General features: G+C 53.7%; 2 protein-coding genes across 3 annotated transcripts; one reads left to right on the forward strand and one right to left on the reverse strand.

Moving 5' to 3' along the window:
• The first annotated feature begins 826 nt into the window (after positions 1-826).
• RIIAD1 (regulatory subunit of type II PKA R-subunit domain containing 1) lies at positions 827-8,858 on the forward strand. Its single transcript, XM_077320571.1, has 4 exons — positions 827-978; positions 4,807-4,883; positions 5,859-5,905; positions 8,579-8,858. The coding sequence occupies exons 1-4, from the start codon at positions 895-897 to the stop codon at positions 8,650-8,652; spliced, it is 282 nt and encodes a 93-aa protein (XP_077176686.1). The 5' UTR covers positions 827-894; the 3' UTR covers positions 8,653-8,858.
• Positions 8,859-12,537: 3,679 nt separating this feature from the next.
• On the reverse strand, positions 12,538-24,642 carry MRPL9 (mitochondrial ribosomal protein L9). Of its 2 annotated transcripts, none has more exons than XM_077320560.1 (7): positions 24,485-24,642; positions 22,352-22,511; positions 20,299-20,423; positions 19,468-19,518; positions 16,770-16,871; positions 15,218-15,301; positions 12,538-13,069 (listed from the first exon to the last, which is right to left on the reverse strand). In XM_077320560.1, the coding sequence occupies exons 1-7, from the start codon at positions 24,536-24,538 to the stop codon at positions 12,944-12,946; spliced, it is 702 nt and encodes a 233-aa protein (XP_077176675.1). In that variant the 5' UTR covers positions 24,539-24,642; the 3' UTR covers positions 12,538-12,943. The 2 variants fall into 2 exon arrangements, with proteins under 2 accessions (XP_077176675.1, XP_077176666.1); XM_077320551.1 differs by having other exon boundaries at positions 22,298-22,511.
• Between the last annotated feature and the right edge of the window lie 39 nt (positions 24,643-24,681).

Raw genomic sequence — 24,681 nt, forward strand, 5'->3', positions numbered from 1 at the left:
CAGCACCAGGCTGCTTACAAGAACAGGAGAGAAAAGAGAGCGTGCTAACTGTCTAACTGTTCTTCTTTCATTCTGCCTGTCTGTTCATTCTGGGGGCAAGCACGGAGGAAGCCTGCTCAATGGAGTAGGTCCCAAGCCCTCCCCAGGCTCCATCTGCAAATCTCCAGCAGTTCCCAGCCTAGATCTGGAAAACCTACCCTCCAGCCCCCCCACCAGTGGCCTCAGGGGGACCTGCCCCCCCCCTGTGGTAAGGTGACCAGATTGTCCCACTTTTGGAGGGACATCTGGGGGTACCTGGCAAATTGTACTTATGTTGAAATTAAAATATATATATATATATATTACAATACTATTTTTGCGTTCTATGAAACTTTTTGTTGCTCCATACAGGCCAAATTTTTAATCAAGAACACCCCCCCCCCCGGTCAATGCAGTCCCGCTTTACCAATGTTAAAATCTGCTCACCTTACCCTATGGTCATACTGCAATATCGTGCAACCTCCAGGTGCCCCCTGGAGGTTGGCATCCCTATTCCTAGAGGCAAACCTGTCCCCCCCCCCCCAAACTGCAAGCAGAAATTGGGCTTCCAACCAGGCGTGAGCAAGCAGAAATATAACTTTGCAAACATGCCACAGTGTGTGTCTTTAGATTTTTTCTTTCAGGCCAGGCGTGGTGCTGAAAATGGGGGTGGGCCCCTCCTTCCTATCCCCCTCCGGCTTCCTCCAGAGCAGGAATGCTCACAGGGGGGACCCCTGGCCAAAGCCGGAGAGGGCCGTACCACCCGGCTGCTCGGAAGGCCTCTGCCTGCTTGGCGGGCAAGGCCGAGGCAGTGGCTAGCAACCGTCGCCATGGCGATGCAAACAGCAGGCTGCAAAGCCAGCCAGGACCGGCAAGATGGTCGACCTGGGCTCCGGGCAGGAGATGCTGGACATAGGGGCCCTCAGTGGCAGCCAGCGGATGAAACTCCTGGACTTCAAGGTGGGTCGGAGCAAAAGGGACGGTGGCAGAGCTCTGATCCCCCCCAGAACCTCCCCATCCCAGAATCACAGGTTGCACAGCTGTGCCCCCGGCTCTCTGCATAAACAGGCGACTTCTGGGCCAATGCCCCAAATCCTGCAAGCCATTTTACGATTTGCAGGAAGAGGCATTCCTCGGTGGCGGCTTTTGGCTTTTTCTTTCTTTCTTGCAATCTGTTGTTTGAACGCATGCACGCTTCCGGCCGGACTCCCTTCCAGCCGAGGCCAGGTTTAAAAGACGGAGGGGGACAGGGATGCCAACTCCGGGTTTGGCGATCCCTGGAGATTTGAGGGGGGAGCCAGAGAGGGTGAGATTTAGGCGGGGATGGGAGCTCGGCAGGGTAGACCGTCCGTGCAGCCCCCCTTCCCTTTCGGTCATTTTCTCCAGAAGTGGAATAAGAAGAAATAAGCAGTTTCTATTGTTTGAAGATCAGCGGTAATTCTGGGAGGACTCCAGCCCATCCCTAAAGACAGAGAGAGAGGGGGAGAGGGGGGGGGGGGAGAGATTAGAACTGACCCAACGATTATCTTAAATTCTTTTTGTAGGGATGCCAGCCTCCAGGTGAGACCTGGGGGATCCCCAGAAATTCCAGCTCACCTCCAGACTACAGAGAGCAGTTCCCCTGGAGAAAAGGGCTGCTTGGGAGGGGGGACTTTGTGGCCTTGCACCCCATTGAGGTCCCGATCCTCCCCAAACTTCATCCCCCAAATCTCTAGGAGTTTCCTACCCTGGATCTGTCGCCCGATTTATTTCATGGCATGGTTTGGAGGGGGTTTTCTCTCTTTCACTCCGTGAAGCACGGAGTCATTTGGGCACTGGTCAAATGTTTGTCTGTATTGTTCCGTACGCCCATTTCATGTGTTTCAGCGTAGGGCTGCCAGCTGGGTGACGGTGGGCTAGTCACAGTCATGCTAGAACTGCTCTCACGGAGCAGTTCTGTCAGAGCTCTCTGAGCCCCACTTACCTCACAGGGTGTCTGTCGTGGGGAGAGGAAGGGAAGGCGATTGGAAGCCGCTTTGAGACTCTTTTTGGTAGGGAAAAATGGGGTATAAAAACCAACCTTCTTTCTTGAGAATTTTTGGGGGGTGGAGTGTGGGAAGGGTGAAGGGAAAGACATCTGCTTGCTATACTGCCATAAGATCTGCTCTCCCAAGCAGCCTCCCCCTGGAGGTTGGCAACCTTATCAGAGCACCAATTTTACATGCCGGAACGCCCATGGGAATTTCCTCCTCCCTCCTCCCCAGCAAAGTGCACAAGAAGATTAAGATTTCCTAACACCATCAAATGTCTAGCGCAGGGGTAGTCAAACTGCGGCCCTCCAGATGTCCATGGACTACAATTCCCAGGACCCCCTGCCAGCAAACGCTGGCAGGGGGCTCCTGGGAATTGTAGTCCATGGACATCTGGAGGGCCGCAGTTTGACTACCCCTCTAGCTGCTCATCATGGAAGTTGGGATGCCAACTCCGGGCTGGGAAATTCCTGGAGGTTTTGGGGGTCACGCCCGGGGAGGATTGTTTTTAATTTTCAGATTGATATGCCGCCCTACCTCAAGGGCTGAGGGCGACTTACAGTAAACCAGGAAACAAAACAGGAGTCCAAACGTTTTAAACATGACAACCAGCTTGACATTAGAAGAATCAGAACTCACTGCCTGTTTCTCCCTCGACTCGTCCCCGCTGTCAGGAAGGTGGCATGGGGGAATTGTGGCTGTTGGGGGTCAGGGGAGGGGGCCTACACCGACACCCATGGGAAAGGAAGGCCACAGGGTTCTGCACCAGGTGGCGGTTCGGCATGACATTGTGGGGAGCAGCCCCCCATGCCCAACCTCGGGTCAGCGGTGTCTGGGGTTAGGTTGTTAGTGGCTGGCATGGGTGCCACCCAGCCATCCCCTACTCACTAAGAGGGGTGTTCAGGGTCTGTAGCTCCCAGCATCCGTGGAGGCTTGATGGGGCCCAGTGCGACCCCATCAATCTGACGCTCAGGGCATGAGCCGTTGTTGATTTCTGTTATCCAGGGGCCAGTTTTGATGCCATGCGGTCCTCTTTGTAGGTTAGAGACCCAATATGGAGAGAAACCCACTTTCCCATAAGACAGCGGGGCGTTGTGGTTAAGAGTGGCCTCTTCTAATCTGGCGAGCCGGGTTTCATTCCCCGCTCCTCCACGTGCAGCCAGCTGGGTGACCTTGGGCTAGTCACAGCCCTCAGAGTGCTGTTCTCACCGAGCTGTTTCTCTCAGAGCTCTCTCAGGTCCAGCTACCTCACAGGATGCCTGAGACGGGGAGAGGAAGGGAAGAAGACTGGAAGTCACTTTGAGACTCCTTCGGGAAGTGAAAAGCGGGGAATAAGAAACACCTCCTTTTCTTCTTCACTGCATAGGTGCAAATCCCCGATGGGGGAACTGTTTACCTTCGCTGGCACTGGGTTCAACTCCAGCTTTGGAGATACCACTTTGCCCCGCCCCCAAGTGCGAGCCGAAGAAAGCTGTGGCAACATTATTTATTTCAATTTTTCTTCCTTCGTGTCCTGCCTTTCTCCCCATCAGGGATCTAACTCCGTTCCCCTCTCCTCTGCCTCAACCCAACAACAACCCTGTGAGGAATTGAATTGAGACTGAGAGTCTGTGACAGGCCCCAGGTCACCCAGCAAGCTTTTAGGACACTGTGAGGATTCGAACTTGGCTCTCTTGGATCCTATTCTCTAAGAGATCGGGGGTAGGGTGGTGAATTAGGGCATAGCTGAATCCGGCTAATTCTACTTTTCTTTAAGAAGTACTTACCAGCCGGTAGCCGCTGGCTACCCCGTTTCCTGCATTTTGCCCACACTGATTTGAACATGAACATGAATGCACCTCTTCCACTTAACCTAAAATATGTGCCTGCAACAGAGACTTGCAGCAACGCTGGATACAACCTCAGATGCCACGATCCTCCAGAACAGCCTGCTGTTCATAGCTTCAGGGGAAGACAGAGGTTGTTCTTGGCGCTCGACGTTTAATGTACTCATGTGGCTCATGACCGCAACGTACAATGGCGGCCATGCGCTCAGGTGGATTTTGGGGGGGGAAATTTAGACACATTGAAGTGCATCAACAGTGCTCAGACATCCTACCCATGCGAAACTTCCACATTTAGGGGCATTCTACCTTGGATTGCCAGATTCTTGAGTCAAACAGCAGAGCTCCCCAAAGGTATTTTGGCTGTTGTGTCCCCCCCCCCCCACACACACACACACAAATGCTGAATGAAGCTATTGCTATGCAATACCTTCCTCCAAGCACCACACAATACCTCCCTGGCCATATACCAGGGGTAGTCAAACTGTGGCTCTCCACATGTCCATGGACTACAATTCCCATGAGCCCCTGCCAGCACACGGCAGGGGCTCATGGGAATTGTAGTTCATGGACATCGAAAAAGCCACAGTTCGGCCACCCCTGCATAGACAATGCCCCCCCTCCAGCGGACCTCCTGATGGCACCTGGGTTTAGGCCATTGTATGACAGGGAACAGTTCTTATAGGACGGCATTTCCTTTTCCCCTTGACCCAGCTGCTCTCAAACAACCTGCAATATTTGTTGACATTCCATCACTGACATTGTTCCTTAGGTTCAAATTCTTTTAGGACCCCACCGTACCTCAGATGCGGCTAAAAAACACCAAAATTTATTCACATGCATAAGATTAGGGACGGAAGGGCCCGATACGGTCTCACGTGGGTGATGTGCATTTCTTTGCGCATTTTAAATTCCGCTTTTTGACCTCTCCTTTCCCCATCTAATTTGGCGACCAGATAAACACCAAGATCGAGAATGAGAAATACCTTCGGACCCATAAAGAGGTGGAACTGCTTTTGTCAGGGTTTCTCAGGTAGGATCTTCACCCAAGGGGGGTCTTATAAATTCTGATTAATTATTTTTTAAATGTCAATGCAGAGAAGCAGTGCTTTTGAGGCACGGCGGGATGGTTCTGTGCCGTTCAACAAACTCTAACGCGGTTTGAGGAAAACCTGCCTGGCGGCACCTTAACAAGGGGGGTCCCTGACCTTTTTGAGCCTGTGGGCCCCTTGGAATTCTGACACAGCATGGGGAGGCGCTGCAACAAAATGGCGGCCGGAGGAGGCGGAGCCAGCCACAAAATGGCTGCTGTGGCTTACCTGCAAAGTCTTGTGCTGCGGAGGAAGCTGCTGTTGAAGCAACGTTAAAAAAAAAAAAAAGAAAGCCAGCCAAGCAAATCTTCAATTGCCATGGGGTTCCCAACCTCCAGGTGGGGCCTGGAGATCTCCCGCCATTTCAGCTGCTCTCCAGACGACAAAGATCAGTCTGCTTGGAGAAAATGTAGATTCTAGCAGCTCCACCAGTCTCGGGTTCAAGGCCTGCCGGTTACGGATTGCCGAAACGACATCCTTAATTCCCAAGCTTTCATGGGGCCATATGCCTTCACCGTCATCAACTTTTCTCCGGTTTCTTCCACCCCCTGGCTAAGTTTGGTTTCTCCGATCTTTATTAATTGCTTTATCGATCCCCGATGAAGCAACCGTGTAATTCCGGAGGGGGGGGGGGAAGGTCGTTTTAATTGTTATAAATATTTCCTCGGCTCTGTCGCGGCCGTAGTTTCTGGTTAATGCAAAACGGTTCCGTCCCCTCCCCATCCCGTTGCCCCCCAAGCTGGATCCAGATGTAAATGAAACATTTCTCCGCCGCCACTAATTGGCTTATCGATTCCCCAAAAGACAGAGGTAATTTACCAATTTGTCTTCCCTGCCGTTGACACGAGCGGACGAAATGAACAGGAAAGGAAAGGTGGCTGCTCTCCTCTCCAACCTTTTGTTATTTTTTTTCCTAGGGAAGTCTTGCTGCATAGGCCGGAGAAAATACAAGAGTTTGCTGCTGGTGAGAACTCGGTTTAATCTCCTATGATCAGTAGACCGGGGGTCCCCAACGTGCATCTGTGGGCACCACAGCGCCCGCCATGACCTCTCCTGGGTGTAGTCTGCATGGGGGTTTTTACCCACTCCCAGTTTGAATGAATACCTCCCGTCTACACTGAATTTGGTTTCCGTTTTGATTTGGGGCGTTTTAAATTTTCCCTCTGCAACATGCATGATTGATCTGGAGTGATCCTACCTTTCCCCCGCAATATCCAGAAGTGGATATAACACTCAGTATTTGAAAACCGTAGAGCCTCTTGTGGCGCAGAGTGGTAAGGCAGCTGTCTGAAAGCTTTGCCCATGAGGCTGGGAGTTCAATCCCAGCAGCCGGCTCAAGGTTGATTCAGACTTCCATCCTTCCGAGGTTGGTAAAATGAGTACCCAGCTTGCTGCTGGGGGGTAAACGGTCATGACTGGGGAAGGCACTGGCAAACCACCCCGTATTGAGTCTGCCATGAAAACGCTAGAGGGCGTCACCCCAAGGGTCAGACATGACTCGGTGCTTGCACAGGGGATACCTTTACCTTTACCTTTATTTGAAAACCGGTATCAGGAAGTGTGCAGATTTTTGCTTTTTGCAAATTAACTCCCTTCTTCGTGCCTTGGAGCAAAGCAGTCTTCCCTGATTGGCCAGGGAGTCAGTTCAAAGACTTCCTGGTCCCAAGGCTTGTCTTGAAGTGACTGCGCTCCAGAAGCCCTAACTTCTCTCAGGAGAGATTTGCCTCTTGGATTTATTCCCCTGCAGTCTCCAATCCTCCCTCCCCCCCTTCAAAAAAAGAAAGAGATTCCTGCTGTGTTTGCCTTCCCTCCTCGCTCTGAGCTTCCCCGATCAAGTGCAGAACACTTTTCTGTTTCAATGGGGGGCAGGGTAGAGGAAGACCCAAGTTCAAATCCATCTGAATTCAGCAGGATCCACAACAGAAAAAACAGAGGCATTGGATGCCCGAGGTTGCATTTGCCTTCCTTAAACTCCTAAATGTGCTCAAAGGAGCAGGAAGTCTCCCAGTGAGCCAATCAGGATGCTATAGGAGATATTTAAAAAAGAAATATCAGGAAATTCTTGATCTAACTATGCTAAATTTGCATCCCTGCAGTTTGGTGTAGTGGAGAGCCAGTTTGGTGTAGTGGTTAGGAGTGTGGACTTCTAATCTGGCATGCCGGGTTCGATTCTGCACTCCCCCACATGCAACCAGCTGGGTGACCTTGGGCTCGCCACGGCACTGATAAAACTGTTCTGACCGAGCAGGAATCTCAGGGCTCTCTCAGCCTCACCCACCCAACAGGGAGTCTGTTGTGGGGAGAGGAAGGGAAGGCGACTGTAAGCCGATTTGAGCCTCCTTCGGGTAGGGAAAAGCGGCATATAAGAACCAACTCTTCTTCTTCTTCTTCCTCCCTTCTGTCCCCCCCTGCAGGACACTCTTTATATTGTTCAATCAGGCACCCTGCAGATCTCGCGTGCTCTGACAATGGGAGGCAAGAACCAATGACAAAGACAGCCTGGCTGAACAAAACTCCCCCCCAAATTCTTAAAACGATGCCTGGGCTTGGCCACGAAACAGTCAGGAGCATCACAAAAGCAAAACATCCCCTACTATCAGCCCGGAACCTGCAGGCGAGCTGCCGCTCTCCTACAAATCGACACCTTGCAGACTGGTGGGGAACGAGAGCCTCCCAGATCTTGTCTTTGGAACAATTCACCTTTCAGAGATGAAGAACAAGAAGGATGTGTGTGCAAAAGAGAGAAAGAGAGAGAGAGAGAGAGAGAGAGAGAGAGAAAACAAACATTGTAAAAAAGAAATAAAGCCACAAGGCGAGAATTCGGGCCACCGGCAAGACACACAGGGAGCCGACGGGCAGAAGTTAGAACATGTCATCCGGAAGGGGAGCGAAGACAGGAGAGACGTAGGAGTTCCCCCTACGTCTCCTTGTCCTTCCCGTTTCCTGGCTGGGCATTCACACTAACACAAGATGCCGTCTTATACTGAAGTGCAGGGATAGTCAACCTGTGGTCCTCCAGATGTTCATGGACTACAATTCCCATGAGCCCCTGCCAGCGTTTGCTGGCAGGGGCTCATGGGAATTGTAGTCCATGAACATCTGGAGGACCACAGGTTGTCTACCCCTGCTGTAGTGGACCACAGATCCCTGGAGGTCAGTTAGCTCTGCTCAGAGGGTCAGCAGCTCTCCAGGGTCTCAGGCAGAGGTCTTCCCCAGTACAACTGCTCTCTAGACAACCACGTTTGGTCCCCCTGGAAAAAAAATGGCTGCTTTGAGCCCCTGCAGGGTGCAGTGGTTAAAGAGCGGCAGACTCTAATCTGGAGAGCTGTGTTTGATTCCCTGCTCCTCCACATGCAGCCAGTTCTCTTAGGGCTCTCTCAGCCTTGCCTGCCTCCCCGGATGTCTTTTTGGGGGGAGAGGAAGGGAAAGGGGTTCACGGGCCTCTTGGGGACTGTATGAAATTATTTCCCAGCCTGGATCTGTTGACTACTACCCCATCCCTTGCCCATCACGTTAGCAGGAACATACAGCATTGAACTGGGGACCCTTTACATGTGCAGCAGGGGCATCCCCCTCCCGCCCCAAGCGAGCCCCTCTTTCCCAACTGTTTCAGCTTCCTCTGCTGCTCTCGTTTCAGACTACTTCACCAACCCAGGCCTCCCTGAGAAAATCCAGCACCAGCTGATGGACAGAATGAACCAGTCCGTGTAAGAGCCGTCGACAGATTTGGGACCTCGCTGGAAGAAGATGCTAACTCCCCCCACTGCTTCACCCTCCCTCCTGCCCTTTTCTGGATTTTGTTGCTCTTAAAGGTCACCTCAGGAAGACGGAGCGGTCCAGGACGTTCACGTTGAATCATTCGGATTATTTGGAAGCTCTTCCCGTCTGGCTCCCAATAAAGTCTGGCCCGGACACGATGGGACGCAGCTTGCCTTTTGGAGGGGGGCAGGGAGACCGGAGTGTCCCCTCCGAAGTCGGGATCTGAGATGAACCGGAGAGTTCTTTTAAAACGATGAAAGAAGAGTTGGTTTTTGCACCCAGCTTTTCACTGCTCTAAGGAGTGTGCAAGTGACTGACAACCGCCTTTCCTTCTCACCCCACAACAGACTCCCTGTGAGGGAGGGGAGGCTGAGAGAGCTCTGAGATAGTCACAGCTTTATCAGGGCTGCGACTAGCCCAAGGTCACCCGGCTGGCTGCATGTGGAGGAGTGGGGAATGAAACCCACCTCTCCAGATCGGAGTCCGCAGTTCCTAACCACTACCCCAAACTGGCTCTCTGTCCCGAACCCACCAAAGCTGGGTTCAGGGCAAAGAGGAGGGACCAAGAGGAGGGATTCTGTGCTGTCCTCTTAGTAGAGTTCAAGGGGAAAAGATCCCACAGCCCTGCAGGGGTTCCTGAGGGGCTGAGGCGAGGGGCTGTGCCCTAAATGCCCCAGGCTGCTTCAGTCTCATTATTCAGAGGTGGATTGCCATCGGCCTGCCTCTGCGTAGCAACCCGGGACTTCTTGATGGTCTTCTCCGCCACACCCTAACCAGCGCTGACCCTGCCTAGCTTCCAAGATCGGATGAGATCAGGTGGCCTTGGCCAGCCAGGTCAAAGCAGGGGATGAACAAGAAGAAGAAGAAGAGTTGGTTCTTATATGCCGCTTTTCCCTACCTGAAGGAGGCTCAAAGCTGCTTACAGTCGCCTTCCCTTTCCTCTCCCCACAACAGACACCCTGTGAGGGAGGTCAGGCTGAGAGAGCCCTGAGATTAGTGAAGAAGAGTTGGCTGTTATATGCTGCTTTTCTCTACCCGAAAGAGGCTCAAAGGTACTTACAGTCACCTTCCCATTCCCCTCCCCACAACAGACACCCTATGGGGTGGGTGAGGCTGAGAGAGCCCTGAGATTCCTGCTCGGTCAGAACAGTTTTATCAGTGCTGTGGGGAGCCCAAGGTCACCCAGCTGGCTGCATGTGGGGGAGCGCAGAATCGAACCTGGCATGCCAGATTAGAAGTCCGCACCCCTAACCACTACACCAAACTGGCTCTCCTAACCACTACACCAAACAGATGCCGTCTGCCCTCGCCTGCCTCTGCTCAGCTACCCTGGGACTCCTTGATGGTCTTCCTAACCGGAGCTAACCCTGCCCAGTTTCCAAGATCTGACAGGGCCACCACAGCTTTTTAAGATCCTGAACTTTGAGCGGTTCTGTAACTCCCCGACGCCACCCCGCCCCAGCTGGCAGTCCCACCTTGAGAGTCTTGACTCTACAGAGGCCGTGCTTCCCCCCCCCCCCCCCCCGTGCTTGGAGCCTCCTTGCTTCCTTGGCAGGATCCTCCTCCGACATTATCTCAGGAGTCACCTTGACAGGTTGGGCCGTCAACCTTGCGCTAAGTGATGGGCCTCTGGCGGCATCCGCTGAGCGCGCTCGTGAATATTCATGCTCTCCCGGAGGAGAGCCTCCCTTTCTCCTCCCCACGCCCAGATCCCGTCACGTACGGCCTTAATGATACTTTTGGCAGCTTTTCCCATTTTGCTTTTAAAACGAAAACCCTTCCCGCTAGGCAACCTCGGGCGGCCGGGCGGGCAGACGGAGAGGGGGAGGGAACGCAGGGTGGGGCCGGCGCGCTTTTCCTTCCGAAGACCCGAGTCTCCACTTCGAGAAAGCTCAAGTTTCCTCTGGGGAGGGTCTTCTCCCTCCCGACCCCCACCCCTTTTTGGTGAAAGGAGGCATATCGATCATCTGAAGGGCTCTCTCCGACAGAAGGATGCGCCAGGCCGGCCGGCAGCCGGGAGAGGTGAATTATTCCGGCGGGCCATTCGATGGCACCGTTAATGCTGAAGGCCAACGCTGCATAATGAGGGGCTTGGGAAGACAGGAGACGCCGAAGGTGGGCCGCTGGTCTCCGAGCTGTCCCCCAGTCGTCCTCCGACGTGGATCTGCTTGCGTGATGTTCACCTGTGGAAGGGTTAACCCATAAGGTGCTCTCTTCCCTTGAAGATTTTTTTTTAAACCCCGCTCTTCACTCTGCACAGCGGCTTCCAAACACTTCCTCTCCCTTCCACAGACGCTGAGGGGCTGAGAGAGCTCTGAGAGGACTGCTCTGAGAGAACCTTTCTCAGAGAACTGTGACCGGATCAAGCCCGCCTAGCTGGCTGCGTGTGGAGGGAGAGTGGAGGAGAATCGAACTCCTCCGTTTCTCCAGATTAGAGTCCGCCATTCATAAATACCATACCACTCCGGCTCTGGAAATCTTGGGGTCAGGAAGGGCCTCCCAAATTAGCAAGAATCAGATTGTCGCAGATGATGTAGAAACATATTCCATTGTCCTGCCGTCCTGGGTTTGCCTAGACCTGCGGCATAGTCCCAGGGCCCCTGGAGACGGACTGGAAGACAGAGTGGGCGATCTGATTCTCAGAGAAAATCTATGCAGGAACATCTTTCTTTTTTTTTGGGGGGGGGGGGGAGTTCGAGCAGCTGGGTTGTCAACCTCCAGGTTAGGAGAGAGAAGATAAGAAAGAAGCAAGCAGGAGGGAAGGAGAGATCCTGATTCTATACAACTTGGTCTGAATGACACCAATAAAGTTTGACGGAGTATTACAGAAAGGCTGTAATTTAGATCGTTTTCAAAGCCCAGACACCTGTCTTTTATCCAAAACTGTGGCTGCTTCCTTCGTCCCGGCCAGAAGCCAGAAGGAGGCCGGGGCGCTCGGCCTCTGGGGGAGGAAGAAGGGGCGCAGTGGTGGCTGGCCAGGCCCTGATCCCCATCTCCCACCCAAGGGGCGTCTGGCACAAGTGCTCAGCTGCGCCCTCTGTCTCCATTGCACGTTATTGTCCACAGTCATTTCCGTTGCTCCGAGCGATGCGTAAGATGTGTTTCCGCATCAAACCACTACTGCAGACCCTGGGCCAATCGGGAAGAACATTACTTCCTGGCGCACCCATAGTTATAGCCCCTCACCAAACATGAAGCCACCCAGAGCCGGTCTACTGGGAGAGGAGGCAGGAAAATCAAATCAATCAATCAATAACAATGATACTGAATCAGACCCTTGGACCATCAAGGTCAGTATTGTCCACTCTGCCTGAGAGCAGCTTTCCAGAGTTTTGAGAGGAAGTATTTTCTCTGGAGACATCGGGGACTGAACCCGGGGCCTTCTGCATGCCAAGGACATGCTCTAAAACTGGGCCACAGTCTCTGCTCAGCCTTGACCCCTCAATGTCAGAACTGTCTGCCTGGAAGCAGCTCTTTGAGGTCTTTGGCTGGGCGGTCTTTCACATCACCTAACTGCCTGGTCCTTATAACTGGAGATGCCGGGGACTGAAGCAGGAACTTTCTATATGCCAAACAGGGGTCTACCTCTGAGCCACAGCCCTCTCCTGAAATTGCCTTATACCGAATCAGACTCTTGGTCCACCAATATTGTATACTCAAACTGGCAGCTGCTCTCCAGGGCCTCAGGCCCACGCCTTCCCCATCCCCCAATGCCTGGTCTTACCAACTGGGGATGCAGAGGATGGAACTGGGGACCCAGTGGAGGCCCAGAGCCACGGACCCTCCCCTCACAGCCCAGTGTGAAAACCCCAACCAGTTGATACTGTAGGCAAGAGCTGAAGGGGTAGCAGAAATATTTTTTATTATCGCTCACACCCAAGTCCGGACTTTTTCGGGAGCGACATGAACGGGTTCAATACTCTTACCCAGGGCGGCCTGTGTAATCCCACCCGAGAGAGAAAATCCACATGGCAGAGAAAAGCCAGCTGGAAGAGAGTCTCATCCCGTCACGTGCATGTACACCCCCTCCCTCTGACCACGCCCACAATCACGCCTTCCCTCTGACCACGCCCACTACCCTCCAAGGCCCCTACAAACGTTCTAGACTTGAGATCCAGACTCCTGAAGACGGTGGGTGCCACTCTAGGAGCTGTGAAAACAGTTGACTTTGAGCAGAGCTCTTCTGCGCTGGGGAGTTTCCCCACCCATAATCCTCCTTGGGGTCTGCCAAGGGGATCCGGATTCACGGAGACGTGGTGGGCGCTTCCGAGGCATTCTGCTTGGCCAGCCACCGATAATAGCGTTTCTTCTTGGGTAGCATGAAACTCGTCACTGTCATGGGAACCCGGACGGTATCGAGGCCATTAACCTGGAAGGCACAAGGGGGCAGAGGTGGGGACAGGAACATTCGATGGGCAGACTTGACTAGGGATGGACACGGACCGGAAAATTCCGGTTCGGTTTAGAAATTCCTCCCCGAACCGAACCCCAAACGGACCACAAACAAAATGTCTGGCCTCAATCTCAAGCGAACACAAACAAATCCAAATTGCTGTTTCCTCCCCCGACCCACTATTTATCTCTGGAATCTGTTAACCATTTTCAATGATGCTGTATATTAATTTACCCTCACGCTTGTCTGGAAGTGTGAACTGATTATTTTCTTCCCATCGTATTGTATCTGGGGAAGAGTGCACGCACAGGAAAGCTCATACCTTCAATTAAAAATTGCTGGTCTTGAAGGTGCCACTGGATGCTAAATCTATTCTGACCCCGAGGAAGTACGTTTGGCCTCAACCAGGGCCTGGGCGTTTTCAGACCTGGCCCCTGCTTGGTGGAACGAGCTCCAGGAAGAGATCCGGCCCCTGCTGCAGCTGGCACAGTTCCACACGGCCTGCAAGATGGGAGCTCTTCTGCCAAGCTTCTGGTTAAATCCAACAGCTTGGCAGGGCCACCTGTCAGCTGCTCGATTTAAAGGGCTGCCCAGCCATTTAACCTGCCCGTTTTGCTCCTCCCTTTCCAGGCAGGGCCCAAGCGAATGGAGCGAAGAGAGCTAAAGGGACTGCTGAAATGGCTAGCAGGAAATGAGCCATTTAAGCCCTCTGTCCCCCTCCCCTCCTCGCTAGGGCCAAAGTTTATACAGCTTGAACCCCTGAACTTCACCGGACAGAAGTCCAGGAAATGTCCAGGAAAGGCACCTCCCGTGAGCCAGGTCAAATTTGTGATGAGTTTTGGCTAGCAAACCGGCTGATACCCTCCATGGCGAAGGCAACTGTCAAAACCGGCGTGGCGTAAGCCACCTTGAATTCCGTAAACTAGAGATGCTGTTAATAAGTAATTTAAATAGATCAAATTGGCCGGCCTCCTGTGATCGACAGAAAAGAGCCAGAGTCCAGTAGTTCCTTAAAAACTAACACAATCCATGGCAGGGGCAAAGCTTTCGATAGTCGCTGCTCACTTCTTCCCGCCATGAATTCTGATAGTCTTGTGGTGGCTCCTGGACTCTGGCTCTTTTCTAACGTGGCCATCCACCTTGACCTATCCCAAAACTGGGCTGAATCTGCATGCAGCTTCTATTCCAACCCCAGCTTGATTCAGCCATCGACACTGAATGCGATACCCATTTTGATTTTGGGCGATTTAAATTTTCCCGCTACAATCAGCATGATTAATCCGGAGCGACCCCTACCTTTCCCCTGGGATATCCTGGAGTGGATATAACCCTCAATATTAGAAAAATCAGCATGAGTAAGTGTGCAGCTGCCTGCTTTCCCTGAAAGAACTTGCTGCCCAGCCTCCAACACTGTGGAAAAGCCCTGATTGGCCAGGGCGTCAGTTCCTGGTTCCCTGAGGAAGCCATAACTTCCCAGCAGAAGCTCCTGAAGCCCTAACTTTTCTCAGCAGAGATTTTCTTCTTGGATTTATTCCCCCTTCTCTGCTGTCTCCAATCCTCTCCCCTCGCTTCAAGAAAAGAAAGAGGCTTTTACTACACTTGGATCCCTCCCCCCTTCTGAGCTTTCCTAATCACGTGCAGAACACTTTTCTGTTTCAATGGGGGGGGGGGGATAGAGGAAGATCCGAATTCAAATCAATTTGAATTCAGCAGGATCTACAATGGAATAAACAAAGCAAGTGCGGAATCAGCCCTGATTAGTCTTGAAGGTGCTCCAGGACTCTTGCTTTTTTTCCCTACTGCTACAGAGAAACTATGTACCAACCAACTTAGAATCATAGAATCACAGAGTTGGAAGGGACCTCCTGGGTCATCTAGTCCAACCCCCTGCACTATGCAGGACATTCACAACCCTACCGCTCATCCTCTGTAATCTTGATCTATCCCACAATCGATGTCTGATTAAATCATGTGTCAGAGACGTGTGGTACCATGCACAGAACCGGGCCCTGGCAGACTACGGAGCATTGTGCTCAGGGTATGAAGGTACACCATGATGCTGCGGCAGGTACAGGACCCAGGAAAAAACCTAGTCCTGTAGCCCCTGCACAGAGCAGTCCTTACCGTGACTTCACACCAGTATTCGCCAAAACGCTCGATGGGCTCATCCGGCAGCTTCACGGCATATGGGGGAACCATGACCTTGAGCTGCAAGGAGGACATGGGAATACCTTAATGTCAGGGACTGAAAATAAAACAGCTGACATTAGAACGCTCCTGTCTACGTCTTATGGTGCAGACTCATGTGTACAGTTAAATCATAGAATCGTAGAGTTGGAAGGGACGTTTTGTTGGTAGGGACCATCTAGTCCAACCCCCTGCACTATGCCGGACACTCACAACCCTCTCGCTCCTCCACTGTCACCTCCCACCCCCTTGAGCCTTCACAGGATCAGCCTCTCCGTCAGATGGCTCTCCAGCCTCTGCTTAAAAATCTCCAAAGATGGAGAACCCACCACCTCCCGAGGAAGCCTGTTCCACTGAGGAACCGCTCTGACTGTCAGGAACTTCTTCCGGATGTTTAGACGGTATTTCTTTTGCATTATTATTATTATTATTATTATTATTATTATTATTATTATTATTATTATTATTATAAGATTTATAGCCGCCACTCCCTTGCGGCTCGTGGCGGGTAACAATATCACAAATCCCCATTAAAACCCCATAAAAACAATGATAACATTGCCAATATTACCGGCATGGCAAGAACGGCAGCTCAACTTCCCCCCCCTCGCTCCCACTACTAGCGGGTGGAGTGGAGGTCCTGATGATGTTTTGCTTCGGGTCCAGAACCCGAGTCCCCGGGGGGGGCATAGATCTATTATCAGCCCCGGCCTCAACCATAAACCTGGCGGAAGAGCTCCGTCTTGCAGGCCCTGCGGAACGTTGAAAGATCCCGCAGGGCCCGCAGCTCTCCCGGGAGCTCATTCCACCAGGTCGGGGCCAGGACCAAAAAGGCCCTGGCCCTGGTTGAGGCCAGGCGTGCTTCCCTAGGGCTGGGAACGGCCAACAGATTTTCACCCGCAGAGCGCAAGGCCCTGCGAGGGGCATAGGGCGAAAGGCGGTCCCTCAGGTATGTGGGTCCCAACTCGTGTAAAGCCTTGAAGGTTAGAACCAGAACCTTGAACTGGATCCGGGCAGCAATTGGCAACCAGTGCCAACCAGTAATTTCATCCCATTGGATCTGGTCCATCCCTTTGGGGCAAGAGAGAAGAACTCTGCTCCATCCTCTACATGGCAGCCATTTAAATACTTGAAGATGGTTCTCAGATCCCCTCTCAGTCGTCTCCTCTCCAGGCTAAACAGACCAAGCTCACCCAACCTTTCTTCATACGTCTTGGTCTCCAAACCCCTCACCATCTTTGTTGCCCTCCTCTGGACACGCTCCAGTTTGTCTACCTCCCTCTTCCACTGGGGTGCCCAAACAGAACCCAGTTTGGTTACACATTTTATTACATGCTTGTTTTGTGTAACTGCCCCACAACGGGAGATGCTAAGGGATGAACCCAAGATCTTCTGCATGCCACACAGAGGCTCTTCCACAGCGCCATGCCCCCCCTCCCCCAAATCTAAAAGTAAGCATGAAGTAAAGCAGGAGTATGGCAACACTCACGTCTTTGAGGAAATGGCGGGCCACGATCTCTGGAGTCAGTCTCCACTCGATGTTGTTCTTCATCCCCACCTCTAGGTGGCAGGTTTCCAGGAATCGCACCGTCTAGAAGGGGGAGGACAAAGGGGAGCTGTGAAAAGGTCCTCCTGAGACACCCAACTCTATGGTGTGGGTGGCCGTCAGTCTTCAGTAGCAGCACCAGGAGGGACTTTCAAGGAGCTGTATCTCTGCCCACCTTCATGCTGGGCCTCCTTAAGGCCCTGAACCCCGGGGAAGATGGGGAGGATAGTGGAACTGGTTGGCCACTGTGTGAGAGAGGACGCTGGATTAGATGGACCCTCACTGGTCTGACCCAGCAGGGCCCTTCTGAGGGTCTTCTCAGGGGAAGGCCTCGGCCTCCCTGCCCTGTGGCTGGCCCTGCGGAGGAACTGGCTGGCCCCTGGGTGAGACGGGAGGGCTGGAGTGGAGGGACCCTCCCTGGCCTGACCCAGCAGGGCTCTTCTGAGGGTCTTCTCAGGGGAAGGCCTCGGCCTCTCTGCCCTGTGGCTGGCCCTGCAGAGGAACTGGCTGGCCCCTGGGTGAGACGGGAGGCTGGACTGGAGGGACCCTCCCTGGCCTGACCCAGCAGGGCTCTTCTAAGGGTCTTCTCGGGGGAAGGCCTCGGCCTCCCTGCCCTGTGGCTGGCCCTGCGGAGGAACTGGCTGGCCCCTGGGTGAGACAGGAGGGCTGGACTGGAGGGACTCTCCCTGGTGTGACACAGCAGGGCTCTTCTGAGGGTCTTCTCAGGGGAAGGCCTCGGCCTCTCTGCCCTGTGGCTGGCCCTGCAAAGGAACTGGCTGGCCCCTGGGTGAGACGGGGGGCTGGGCTGGAGGGACCCTCCCTGGCCTGACCCAGCAGGGCTCTTCTCAGGGTCTTCTCAGGGGAAGGCCTCGGCCTCTCTGCCCTGTGGCTGGCCCTGCAGAGGAACTGGCTGGCCCCTGGGTGAGACGGGAGGCTGGACTGGAGGGACCCTCCTTGGCCTGACCAAGCAGGGCTCTTTTCTAAGGGTCTTCTCAGGGGAAGGCCTCGGCCTCCCTGCCCTGTTGCTGGCCCTGCATAGGGACTGTCTGGCCCCTGGGTGAGACGGGAGGCTGGACTGGAGGGACCATCCCTGGCCTGACCCAGCAGGGATCTTCTGAGGGTCTTCTCAGGGGAAGGCCTCGGCCTCTCTGCCCTGTGGCTGGCCCTGCGGAGGAACTGGCTGGCCCCTGGGTGAGACGGGAGGCTGGATTGGAGGGACCCTCCCTGGCCTGACCCAGCAGGGATCTTCTGAGGGTCTTCTCAGGGGAAGTCCTCGGCCTCCCTGCCCTGTGGCTGGCCCTGCAGAGGAACTGGCTGGCCCCTGGGGGAGACGGGAGGCTGGACTGGAGGGACCCTCCCTGGCCTGACCCAGCAGGGCTCTCCTGAGGGTCTTCTCAGGGGAAGGCCTCGGCCTCCCTGCCCTGTGGCTGGCCCTGCAGAGGAACTGGCTGGCCCCTGGGTGAGATGGGAGGCTGGACTGGAGGGACCCTCCCTGGCCTGACCCAGCAGGGCTCTTCTGAGGGTCTTCTCAGGGGAAGGCCTCGGCCTCTCTGCCCTGTGGCTGGCCCTGCAGAGGAACTGGCTGGCCCCTGGGGGAGACGGGAGGCTGGACTGGGGGGACCCTCCCTGGCCTGACCCAGCAGGGCTCTTCTAAGGGTCTTCTCAGGGGAAGGCCTCGGCCTCTCTGCCCTGTGGCTGGCCCTGCAGAGGAACTGGCTGGCCCCTGGGTGAGACGGGAGGCTGGACTGGAGGGACCCTCCCTGGCCTGACCCAGCAGGGCTCTTCTGAGGGTCTTCTCAGAGGAAGGCCTCGGCCTCTCTGCCCTGTGGCTGGCCCTGCAGAGGAACTGGCTGGCCCCTGGGTGAGGCAGGAGGCTGGACAAGATGGGCCAATGGTCTGATCCAGCAGGGCTCTTTTGAGGTTCTTATGGATACAAGGCAGGCCGGAAAGCTTTCCGGACAGATGCCTTCCTCCATCAGAAAGAATATGAATTGTTTTTTATATCTCACTTTTCTACTACCCAATGTGATCTCAAAAGTGTCTTACAATCATCTTCCTCTTCCCACAACAGACACCCTGTGAGATAGGTGGGGCTGACAGAGCTCTGATAGAACTGTGACAGCCCGAAGATCACCCAGTTGAGTTCAGGAGGAGAAGTGGGGAATCCCGGTTCTCTAGATTAAAGGCCGTCTAATCTATGAGACCCAAGACACCACACTGGCTTGCCCCACAACAGACACCTTGTGAGGCAGGTGAGGTTGAGGGAGCTCTGAGAGAACTGTGACTGGCCCAAGGTCACCCAGCTGTCTTCATGTGGAGTAGCAGCAAATCAAACCCCGTTCTCCAGATTAGAGGCAACCACTCTTAACTATGACACCATGCTGGTTTCTCCCACAACAGACACCCTGTAAAGTAGATGGGCCAGAGAGAGCTCTGAGAGAACTATGATTTGCCCAAGGTCACCATCCAGCTGACTTCTGGGGAGTAGTGGAAAATCAAACCAGGTTCTCCGATCTGCCTCACAGTGCCAGGTCGACCTTTACCTGCATGAGGGTCACGACCCCACCCACCCCCGACCTCCCTGCCTTTTGGTCCCAACTTCAGCCCCTTTCTTGGACATCAGTCACTAGGGCCCGCTTACCTTTATGCCGGTTAGTGTCTGAGACTTCGACAGCTTCCCTTCTTGAAGTAGCTATGGGGTGGGGAGAAGAGGGGGGAAAAAACATCATTTTAACTGTTACCAATTTCAACATGACCAAAGAACAATTACCGTCGTGACTCTGCTGCTCTCCCAAATCCACCCCCCCCCCAGCCTGCTTACGGCATTTCTGAAAGGATGCAGGTTGGCAGGTCAAGGGAGGCAAAGAAATACAGGTGAGGAAATGCATCAAGGTTCCCCAAAGTGGCGTCCACCAGGTGCTTTCGACTGGCCACTGGAGATTTGTGTGGTGGTGCAGGGTTCTTTAAAAAGCAACAACACGGCTTTGGCAGTAGCTGCAACTATCAGTGCTTGAAGGTAAGTAAGAAGAGGTGGTTTTTATACCCCGCTTCTCATAGCCTGAAGGAGTCTCCAAGCGGCTTGCAGTCGCCTTCCCTTCCTCCCCCCACAACAGACACCCGGTGAGACTGAGAGAGCCCTGACAGAACTGTCCTGCATGAGCAGCTCTAACAGGACTGCAACTGGCCCAAGGTCACCCAGCTGGCTGCCCATGGAGGAGCGGGGAATCAGACCCAGCTCGCCAGATTAGAAGTCTTTGCTCTGAACCGCGACACCATTCTGGCTCTGGCAGTCATTTTGTGGCTGGCTCCACCCCCTGCGGCACCCATTTTGTGGCGCCCAAAAACACTGTGTCAGAATTCCCCGGGAGCTTGGGGGCTCAAACAGGTTGGGGATCCCTGAAAGATGTGGCCCTCTCGTCTCTCCCTTGGGGTGTCCGGAGAACGCGATTCACAAGGGCAGGGGGGGACTCACTTTAATTTCCTCCTCGAACATCTTCTTGTTTTCGGGAGACGCGTAAACAGCCAGGTTCTTGGCAAGGAGCTTGTTGCGGCCGTAGGTCTTGTCCACGTAGACAAGGTCGCCGCGGAGTCCCAAACCTGCAAACAGAAATGGTGGCATAGAATCATAGAGTTGGAAGGGCCCATAAAGGCCATCTAGTCTGACCCCCTGCTCAGAATCAGAATCATAGAATCCTAGAGTTGGAAGGGGCCATACAGGCCATCTAGTCCAACCCCCTGCTCAGAATCAGAATCCTAGAGTTGGAAGGGGCCATACAGGCCATCTAGTCCAACCGCCTGCTCAGAATCAGAATCATAGAATCATAGAGTTGGAAGGGGCCATACAGGCCATCTAGTCCAACCCCCTGCTCAGAATCAGAATCATAGAATCCTAGAGTTGGAAGGGGCCATACAGGCCATCTAGTCCAACCCCCTGCTCAACGCAGGATCAGCCCTAAGCATCCTAAAGCATCCAAGAAAAGTGTGTATCCAACCTTTGCTTGAAGACTGCCAGTGAGGGGGCGCTCACCACCTCCTTAGGCAGCCTATTCCACTGCTGAACTACTCTGACTGTGAAAAACTTTTTCCCCCAGATATCTACCCTATATGTTTGTGTCCTTCAGAGGGTCACTTGCCTAATGGCCCCAGTCCTAAGAGAAACAAACCAGTATGCACACCACACTTTCCCACTTTGTTGCAACGAGGGACCAGCCATTTCGCCATGGGGGGGGACAGACAGGAATGCCTCTCCCGTGGGTACTCCTTTGATTTATTCATTTTCATTGGCTGCAGTGAGGGACCAACCATTTGGCCAAGGAGGAAGGGGGTGGACAGGAATGTCTCTCCCATCTTTTGTGTTCAAACATCCAGAGAGGCGGGGAACCAAGGATCTTCCTGCCCTAGCCTTGACCAAATGCCTGGTGGAAGAGCTCCGTCTTACAGGCCCTGCAGAACAGAGATAACTCCGATAGGACCCTCAGCTCATCTGGGACCTCATTCCACCAGGTCAGGGCCAGGACTAAAAAGGCCCTGATCCTGGTCAAAGGCAGGTGAATTTCACGTGGGCCAGGGATTAATATTCCACCCTATGTCTTGAGACTTAGGGCAGAATACACATACGTAAAAACATACAAAATTGTAATATCAAAATGGAAACCCTAAATATTTAGATTATATTAAAACAAGAGTTAGACTATTGTGAGAAGGTGGGGGAGAGTCATGAAGAAGAAGAGTTGGTTCTTATATACCATTTTTCTCTACCCGAAGGAGTCTCAAAGCAGCTTACAGTCGCCTTCCCTTTCCTCTCCCCACAACAGACACCCTGTGAGGGAGGGGAGGCTGAGAGAGCCCTGAGATTACTGAACAAGAAGAAGAGTTGGTTCTTAGATGCCGCTTTTCTCTATCCGAAGGAGTCTCAAAGTGACTTCCAATTGCCTTCCCTTTCCTCTTGGCGAGCCCAAGGTCACCCAGCTGGCTGCATATGGAGGAGGAGCAGGGAATCAAACCCGACTTGGCAGATTAGAAGTCCGCACTCCTAACTACTTACACCAAGCTGGCCATTTGAATTGGTTGGTGGAGTCTGACAGGGATCCCTGTAGATTAGGTGCTTTTAGGCCTCAACCCTGGGCCTGGCAGAATGGCTCTTTCTACAATCCCACAGGGCCCTGATGCCAGCTGGGGCCATGGCCAAAAAGGCCCTGCCACTGGTTGAGGCCAACCAGATCTCCTTAGAGTTTGGGGATCCTGAGGAGGTTCTTCTGACTAGATCAGGGGTAGTCAAACTGCAGCCCTCCAGATGTGCATGGACTACAATTCCCATGAGCCCCTGCCAGCGAATGCTGGCAGGGGCTCATGGGAATTGTAGTCCATGGACATCTGGAGGGCCGTAGTTTGACTACCCCCGGACTAGATACTAATGCTCACTGGAGGACATAGCGGGGGGAAAGCGTCCCGCAGATGCAACGGTCCCAAACCTTGAACCTGTCTCCAATCGATTATCGATTCATAGCCACCACCACCGAACGCACCCTCCACCGAATCCGTCAGAATGAGCTCCATCGGCTGCTTCGGGCTGTGCTTGGTGTCTTCGACCAGGCGGAGGATCTTGTACCGCCGGAGCTTAACGGGAGGCTCCCGGCCAATCTTGGCCAGCGGCAGCTTGTTCCATCGCTCCACGATGACCGATGCCTGCCCAGCGAGAGGAGGGGGAGAAAGAAGTTCAGCCAGGACTCTCAGACATCCCCAGACACTGGTCCCCTTGGATTTATTTGGTTGTTTAATGCAGGGGTAGTCAAACTGTGGTCCTCCAGATGTCCATGGACTACAATTCCCATGAGCCCCTGCCAGCGTTCGCTGGGAGGGGCTCATGGGAATTGTAGTCCATGGACATCTGGAGGACCGCAGGTTGACTACCCCTGGTTTAATGGACTGCTCTATCTAGCCATTCTGGGGGCTTTACCACCGCAACAGAAACAAACAAATCTGCATGACCTTTCCATAAAGAACTCTACATAATAAATATTAATAAAACCAGTCAAAAATCTTTAAACCCTTCTTCCCAAGGGGGAGTAATAATAATAATAATCCAGATCGAGCCAGATTATTATTATTATATCCCGGCTTTCCTATGCTCAGGGCAGGAAACAGCAATTAACCAGTGTGGGATGCCAGTCTCCAGGTGGGACCTGGGGATGCACTGGAATTATAGCTCATGTCTGAGCGGCAGAGATCGGATCCCCTGGAGCACGCTTCCTGTGAAACCTGGTTTTGTGAAACCCTGGAGCCTCTTGACGGCCCTTGAAGGATTCCCTGAATAGGAATTTTTAATACATATATTTTTTAAAATTTTTAAGTGTAATATATTTATTTAAAAAAATTTTTTTTAATCTATTGTTTGCAATGACCATATACGGTTATGTCGACCTGCCCCCTTGCAGAATGGCCAATGATGGGCCTGGAGGGGACAGGAAGGGGAGGAGCCCTGGGTGGGCGTGTCCACAGCTCTGCATCCCCCTGAAGAATGTTTCAGGGGTCTCCCGCATGTCAAAAAAAGTTGAGAAAGGCTTTCCTGGAGAATGGGAGGTCAAGTTTGGAGGGTACCCCACGGAGGTCCCTGGCGTCCCCTGGCTCGACCCCCAAATCTCCAGGAGTTTCACGTGGGGCTGGCCACCCTAGGCTCTCATCCCCAACTGGGGAATCTGCCAACTTTACAAGGGGGTTCAGTCCTGTCCACTGAGCACAGATCTCAGGGAAAGCAGATGGCTTTGATTCCCCTTTTTCAATCCCCCGGAACACCCTGTATTTAAAGAAGGGAGCGTTAACTCTCAAAATCTTCAACTTTGCTTTCTAGACCACTCGTTCCCACAAGCGGATCTAAAGAAGTGTGCATGCACATGAAAGCTTCTTGCTGTTGTTTGTTAGGTGTGAAGTCGTGTACGACCCATCGCGACCCCATGGACAATGATCCTCCAGGCCTTCCTGCCCTCTAACATTCCCCGGAGTCCATTGAGGTTTGCACCGACTGCTTCAGTGACTCCATCCAGCCGCCTCATTCTCTGTCGCCCCCTTCTTCTTTTGCCCTTGATCGCTCCCAGCATTAGGCTCTTCTCCAGGGAGTCCTTCCTTCTCACGAGGTGCCAAAGTATTTGAGTATCATCTGCAGGATCTGGCCTTCTAAGGAGCAGCTTCTACCCAGAACTAAACTCTGCTGAGCTCAAGGGTGCCCCTGGACTCAGACTTGGCCCTCTCTGCAGGAAGGGCGCTTGCAAAGGAAAGCTTCTACCTGGGATAAAACATGGCTGGTCTCAAGGTGCCTTTTGGGCTCCGACTTGGTCCTGCTGCTTCAGAACCACCTGCCCCCCCCCCGCCTGAACAGATGCCCACTGGATGGGTTGACAACTTCCAGGTGGGACCGGGAGATCTCCCGGAATCACTGCTGGTCTCCAGACTGCAGAGATCGGCTCCCCCCCCTGCAAAAAAAAGAGATTTCCCTCCAAATCTCCAGGGCTCGCACCCCCCCACGCCTCCCAGGCTGCCTAACGCGCTTCACAGCTCCCCTGCCCCATGCTGACTGTCGCTGCCCCCGTTCTCCCGCGCCACTCTCTCTCCCCGTTCTCCCCTGCCACTTTCTCCCTCCCCCCCCCCCCCCCGGTGCTCCTCACCAGCGGGGCCGAGAGGCTGAAGGGCCGCAGCTGAGCCAGCCCCGCCACGAGCATCGCGCCACGCGTCCCGCGACTAGGCCGCAATCGCAGCCTCGACCTCGCTTAGCTCCGCCCGCCGGCGCCGGGCCTCCGCATCGCGGCCGAGGGGGCGGGGAGAGGGCGGGGCCTGGGCGCGGCCTCAGCGCCCTTGGTCCCGC

The sequence above is a fragment of the Paroedura picta genome, chromosome 1 (assembly GCF_049243985.1).
Source record: "Paroedura picta isolate Pp20150507F chromosome 1, Ppicta_v3.0, whole genome shotgun sequence".
Classification (NCBI taxonomy): Eukaryota; Metazoa; Chordata; class Lepidosauria; order Squamata; family Gekkonidae; genus Paroedura; species Paroedura picta.